Raw genomic sequence first — 6,599 nt, forward strand, 5'->3', positions numbered from 1 at the left:
CCTCGGATGAAGTTACTTTCAAACTAAACATAAAACAAAGAGAACTGCGTGTTTTATTATTCCGCTAGCATTATTAACGTCCGTTGGGAAACACGGTAAGCACGCAGGCTAACAATTAGCATGTTTGTGTTAGTGTTGTTACCCTTTAAACAATGGATATATTTACACAAACTGGGTACTAAGAGGCATATATTATTTACCCTCTGCGAAGATTGACTAATATTACTTCCGTGCTGAGAAGGTGAGAGAGGAGCTGGCCAAGTCAGGCCCAACTGAATGAGCAGCACAGGAAGCACCGAAGAAGAAAGAGGGACAACAAAATGTTTAAACTGGATTCTTTTATTTGCACCAAATAGTTATTTTACTAGTATATGTTTTTATAAGCATAATTTTATAGAATGCTCGAAGTTCCTTTGGCTTTTTCTTTATTCTTTATTTTGATGTTGGCTAAATGTCTGAATGCACAGAGGTTGCTTCCCAACCTAGAGTTTGGTGATTTGATCCCCGGCCATTGCGACCATGTCCAAGTGTCCTTGAGCAAGCTACTGAATCCCCAAGTGCAAAAAGTTAATAGTTAATTCAGTCAAGGACGGTATGGTGGTAGACTGGTTAGCACGTCCACCTCACAGTGCAGAAGTGCAGTATTCGATTCCGGCTTCGGCCTTCCTGAGTGGAGTTTGCATGTTCTCGCCGTGCCTGCATGGGTTTTCTCCGCATACTCCGCTTTCCTCCCACATTACAAAAACATGCATGACAGGTTATTGGAACAGTCTAAATTGTCCCTAGATGTGATTGTGAGTGTGAATGGTTGTTGGTCTATGGGTGCCCTGCGATTGGCTGGCAACCAGTTCAGGGTGTCCCCTGCCTACTGCCCAATGACAGCTGGGATAGGCTCCAGCATGCCCCCGACCCTCGTGAGGATAAGCCGATTAGAAAATGGATGAATGGATAATTCAGTCAACCATTGCACTGAATGTTTGATGTTTCTCATTCGCTGTCGTTATTAATTGTGACCAAAAGTTGACATGGATTGTATTTACTTTAAATGTAAAGTAATTCACAGAGAAAAACAAAACAATGAGGTTGTATCTACTCATCAGGTCTTCCGAAAGATCCTCCGGATCAGTCGGAGTAATGCATTGTCCCGCACAGTCTTGACGACCCTCTTCCATTGGCTCTCCTCCTTCCACAGACCCAAACGCTTCTTCTCAGCTTTGACCTCTGCCCTGTGCAGCCGCTTGTGCAGACGCCAGTATAAGCGAGTGTCTGGCGAGAGGCCAGTGACCGGAGCAGTGCGGGCGAGACCCAGACTCAGGGCCTGTTCGTTCACTGAGCGGCGCCATGACGACCCCTGCTGGACAACAGAGGGAGCACAAGTAGATCAAACATGGTTTGGGTTATTTGATGGGAGAAAAGAAATCTCACCTTGTTGTGAGTCACAAAACAGTGCAGCGTGTCGTCTTGTCGGCTAATTAGCTTCAACCACACCATCTGAGTGGGAAGTACGCTTCTCTGCAGCCATAACTTGCCATCTGCTGTCAGATCCACGCCGGCCAGGTTGACAAGCAAGGGTGAGGAGGGTCCACCTGACCAGACAAATGAACACAACATACAGAAACTGGACACCCACCAAAGGGCCCACACCACAATTTTTACTGTTCTTATTTTTTTTTAATTTACTGGAAATGTAACAAAATATATTAATAGTGTAGATATCAATCTCATCTATCTATCCAGCCATCCATCCATTCATGCCAACGCGGCGCATTTATTGCACTTCAAAGTCTGTGAACTGTTATATACTACCAGTATTTTATTTGAATAGGGTTCTTCATCTGCTTATTTGTTTCAATTATTCAATTTTGTAGTTATTATGACACTGTGACCTTTTTTAAAACAGACATACAAGGAATATCCCATCTTAAAAAAAAACAACTAAAATAAATAAAAATTCTAATAAGAACTCAACTAAAACAAAGCATTTAAAAGTAAATGATAAAAATGTACAGATTTAAACATTTAAAAATGACTAATTAATGTTATTATGACTTCACGATGGCGCAGCGAGAGTGGCTGTCTTTACAGCAGCTCCTGTACCTTTTGTTCTTCTACTTTCTTCCTTTTATAACTTTGCTGCTGTAAATTGGGAATGTCGCCATTGTGAGACAAATACAGGTTTATCATTATAACTGAATTTGAACCAAGTAAAAATGAAATCAAAAAATAAAATGATAAACCCAAAACTATGGTAGCCCTGCTTACAACTGGAGTAACCTTATTTGGGGTCAATGGGCACTTTATATGAATTAAAAACTATATCAAGTTAAGTCCAGGCACTCGTATGTCAAGTCACCACCATATTTGTGGATTGTCATTATTTGCGACAGGGTTCGGTCGCTATCCCTGGTGAATAGCAGAGGTTTCACTGTAGTAGTCATAGTTGCAACTGGTATATACGGAACACATGTGAAGTCTCGTGCAGTTCGTCCTGGTTGCGGTGCATGACAGGCACATCTGAACAAGTCAGCAGTTTTTACGGCGTGATAGTCCAGTTTGTCCTTCACGATGCTGATGGAGCGCATACGTAAATAAAGACACTCACACACACACACATATATAAAATGACACTAGCCATGATTTGGTAATTGAACTAATGTGCTGAATACACACTAGAAATGTCACAGTGACATGAGAAGAGGAAGCTGATGTTCCTACATTAGGCAATCATACTGAGAGACAAAATGAGTCTGTGGATTTGATGTTTTGCATTTACCAGTGTTTCTGGCATATTAAATTGATGGAGTCGGTATCGTGTCATGTCATACGGATGACCTTTGTGTTTGGTGAGTAAAGGTGACAACAGAGGCAGAGAAATAGGCACGTGTTCCACTTGGAGGCTTTGCTCCTTGACGGAATGAACTATCCCGCGGAGGCTGACGTTGTTCTCCACGAAACGAGCGGGAATCTCAGATGCTGCTTGAAATTTGGTGATCTGCGGAAGAGACCATTACAGGAAATATAAAACATTTACACACCTTAGATGCCGGGTTTTTGTGATATAAAAAGATGAGACTAATATCAATCATTTCAAAATGTTTTCCGCCAATTGTTGTGAGCTACAGCCTGTACAGATCAATTGAAAAAAAAAATAACTTTTTGTGAGGGGAAGCAAAATTAAACAGAGATGATGTGGTTGCAGAAGTGTGCACACGCTCTTAGAACTAGGAATGTGGCTGTCTTCAGAATTAACACAGACATTCAAGCTTATGTTAAATGGGAGTCAGCACAAACCTGCCAACCGATTAACCTGTAATGTTTAGATGTTCTAGTAGGCTTTTCCTGACATAGATACAGAGCTTTATTATGTATCTATGTCAGGAATTGTATTTAAGGAAGTTAGGCTTCCCAGTCAATGACTTCCTTTTTGAAATGGTTGCAATCAATTATAGCGGAATCTCAAAAGTTGAACTCAACCTGGTCCATGATTTTGGTTAATTTCCAAGTTGTTCTCATTTTAAAAACATTTATCCATTGGAAACAATTTAAAGTGGATTAATTTTTTCAGCTTCAGTCCTTATGTGTTCATCCTTTATATATGGGCGAGGTGTGTATTGTGACAAGTCGGCCAGGTTGCTAGATTTGCGTAATGTCCCACGTGGTCTGCACTCGAAGTAGATTTCTTTGTCACATTATTCCATAAATCCTGGTTGGACCGTAAATGTTACCACCACTTGTGGACTGTTCTGCTGTGTGTGTGAAGCTGCTGTGTGAACTCTTGTGACAGGTTGAACTCTTACCAGTTTGATGCTCCTTGCAATTAGAATCACCCCAGCAAGAGCAAGCCCGCCACTTATGCTCTGTTTGTGAGACAAGAGATGTGTTATGATCATGACATTGTCACAAAAAACAGAATGCATAAAGCTGTGTACAAACGGTTCGAATGTGTGGAGCTTGCATGTTGTCCACAACCCTAATATAGACAAGCGACACACAGAAAATTGATGGACTGATATATTGAACAACACATTGGGCACACAAAATCAAAATAAATCTTGAGTTAAATAAATATTCTGTTTTGATTGACACTATCAGAGAGGAGAAGCACTAATTTAACATATTAGTTTTTGTTTTACGCATTTGGATGACACCATTCAGACACGATATATATACAAATATACAGTATATATATATATATATAGAGAGAGAGAGAGAGAGAGAGAGAGAGAGAGACATTTGTGAGAGTTTTACAATAACTCTCGGAACTGCAATAAAACAGGCTAAATTCCAGAATTATTTTTGCTGTAACCCATCTGTTGGATTACCGATGTGTTAGTAATAACGGGTGACACAGTGGAAAAGTAGTTAGCATGTCCGCCTCACAGTACAGAGGTCTAAGGTTTGATTACGGCCTCCGACCTTCCTGTGTGGAGTTTGCATGTTCTCCCTGTGGGTTTTCTCCGGGTACTCCGGTTTCCTCCCACATTACATGCTACTTGCATGGTAGATCAATGGAACACTCTAAATGTGTCCAAAGGTGTGATTTTGAGTGTGAATAGTTGCTGTTTGTCTATCTGTACCCTACGATTAGCTGGCAATCACTTCAGGGTGTACCTTGCCTACTGCCCACTGACAGCTGGGATAGGCTCGAGCACGCCCACGACCGTTGTGAGGACAAACAACTCGGATAATAGATGGATGGATATTATCACACCGTTCAACTGTGCCTAAGGTTGTGTTCACATCAGTGGAAGAACCATATTGTTGTACGACTTCCGCGTTCAGGAGGTTCCTACCCGCACAAGTGTGAGGTTGTCATCTACCAACCAAGAGATAGTAGACACGATGTTGTGTGACGCCCTGTTTTGTCGCTGTGTTTGTGGCTCGTGCCTTCTCCCATCCTCAGTTTGTGTTTCTCTGCTGGACTCTCGCATGTTGTTGACATGTCGGTTGTAAGGTTGCGGTCACCGGAAGTCCCGCCCTTTCTTCTTTCTCCGCTCACGTCAGTCTCCGCCCTGTGGACTCATTTGCAAATGACACGCTGACGTCCAAGTGCACGAAAGGGCGTCATTAAACACGTAAAATATTGTAATATTTTTCTTCTGTATTTATTACAAGAATACATCTGTCGAGGTAAAGAGGCGGGTGCATATGCTCAGACATATTCTTTACTCAGGTGTTTTTAATCCCCAGACTAAGCGACAGGATATTTGGATTTGGCGTTTTGCAAATCATGTCATCATTTTGACAAAGAGCATATGTTTTGAAACATTTTTTAATGGAAAAAATGTAATGCCCCAAAAAATTGTACAGTAACAGGAATAATTTTGCATCTCAGATTAAAATATGTAGCAAATACATTTTTATGTATTTGTTTTTGCATTTATATATTTTTTCATTATCACATACTCATCATTATTTTGTTGCAACTCCCTTTAAAATTGGTGGGGAACAGATATAAGAAATGTGAATGCTGTAGCACACAAATTTATTTTTAATCTGACAACATTATTTGCTACAACAGGTATGAGTGATTGCACAATGAATGAAACGTGTGCCCCCCACCAACAAACCAAAACTAGACAATGTTGAAAAGCTGAAGCTGGACTGAAATGCTGAGAAACTAATGTTGAAATATACAATCTGAGACTTCTAATGACTTAATCTGTTCAGAAAAGTGCTAACACGAGTGAATAATAAACGTTTAGTAGCCTATATATAATATCCTTTTCAATTTGGACATTTTGTTTTTTTTTAAATTGAAATTTTGGAAATGCAAATAGTTCCTCAGATGGCCTGAATGAGGTCAATTTTTGAATTTGCAATGGTTTTAATTGGTCAAGAAATGGAAAGCGTGGTGTTAGTATGTCTTAAATTTGGATTTTTATTGAGAAAATTTGGGAATTTAGGGAATTTGATTTGATTTTTTTCTAGATGTTCCGAGTAAATGTAATCATTTGAACCTGAAAGTGTTTAACTTGGTCAAGAAATGTGGAAGGGGGGGGGGGGATTATGTAAAACATCATTGAATTGTGTGAGCAGTGAAATTGTGGGAATTGTACTGTGAAAAGTGTAGAATTTAGGGAACGTGAGAATTCTCAGAATATAGAATAGTTTGAATTGGTCACGAAATATGGAAGTGGGAAAGAGTTCAGTAAAATATCTCTGAAACGTGGGAATTCTATTGTGAAATTTTGACATTTGGGGAATTTTATAGTGAGACGTGGAATTGGGGAAATGCATGATTTTTGGGACAGAATTATGTATTATGAATTTTATTGTGAAAATATGTGAAGGACGACATTCTTGGAATACGGAAATTTGTTCTCAGCATCTTCCGAATGATCTGAATAGGATTGGATTTGGAATGAGAATAATGCGGAACGTTTTTGACTGTCTCGTTGTGAATGAATGATGTGTGGGGTGAAGAATGTAGAATTCTAGGACTGGGAACTTTTGGAATGTGAAAACAGGTCCTGATTTGTTTTAATTTCGAATTATTTGAATTGGTGGAGAAATTGTAGCAAGAGTAATGGAAAACTGTGTGAATAACTGATAGAAACAAAGTTTTGTGTGCGTGCGTGCGTGTGTGTGTGTAAAGT

General features: G+C 39.9%; 1 protein-coding gene across 2 annotated transcripts; it reads right to left on the reverse strand.

The window, feature by feature from the left end:
* Positions 1 to 321: 321 nt before the first annotated feature.
* On the reverse strand, positions 322 to 4,971 carry miso1 (mitochondrial inner membrane subdomain organizer 1). Of its 2 annotated transcripts, none has more exons than XM_086126159.1 (5): positions 4,794 to 4,971; positions 3,798 to 3,857; positions 2,833 to 2,992; positions 1,426 to 1,586; positions 322 to 1,351 (listed from the first exon to the last, which is right to left on the reverse strand). In XM_086126159.1, exons 1-5 carry the CDS (start codon positions 4,929 to 4,931, stop codon positions 1,097 to 1,099), a joined length of 774 nt encoding a protein of 257 aa, XP_085982285.1. In that variant the 5' UTR covers positions 4,932 to 4,971; the 3' UTR covers positions 322 to 1,096. The 2 variants fall into 2 exon arrangements, with proteins under 2 accessions (XP_085982285.1, XP_085982284.1); XM_086126158.1 differs by having other exon boundaries at positions 322 to 1,354.
* Between the last annotated feature and the right edge of the window lie 1,628 nt (positions 4,972 to 6,599).

This window comes from Hippocampus guttulatus, chromosome 12 (genome assembly GCF_054856545.1).
Source record: "Hippocampus guttulatus isolate MCC_2025c chromosome 12, RoL_Hgut_1.0, whole genome shotgun sequence".
Taxonomy (NCBI): Eukaryota; Metazoa; Chordata; class Actinopteri; order Syngnathiformes; family Syngnathidae; genus Hippocampus; species Hippocampus guttulatus.

Excerpts from the sequence above, each read along its gene's own strand:
- miso1 (XM_086126158.1), bottom strand. The coding sequence starts at position 4,931 with ATGCGAGAGTCCAGCAGAGAAACACAAACTGAGGATGGGAGAAGGCAC. Across the intron at positions 2,993-3,797 it reads TTGCAAGGAGCATCAAACTG|ATCACCAAATTTCAAGCAGC; the intron begins GTAAGAGTTCAA and ends TCTCTTCCGCAG. Across the intron at positions 1,587-2,832 it reads TTTACTCACCAAACACAAAG|GTGGACCCTCCTCACCCTTG; the intron begins GTCATCCGTATG and ends TTGTCTGGTCAG.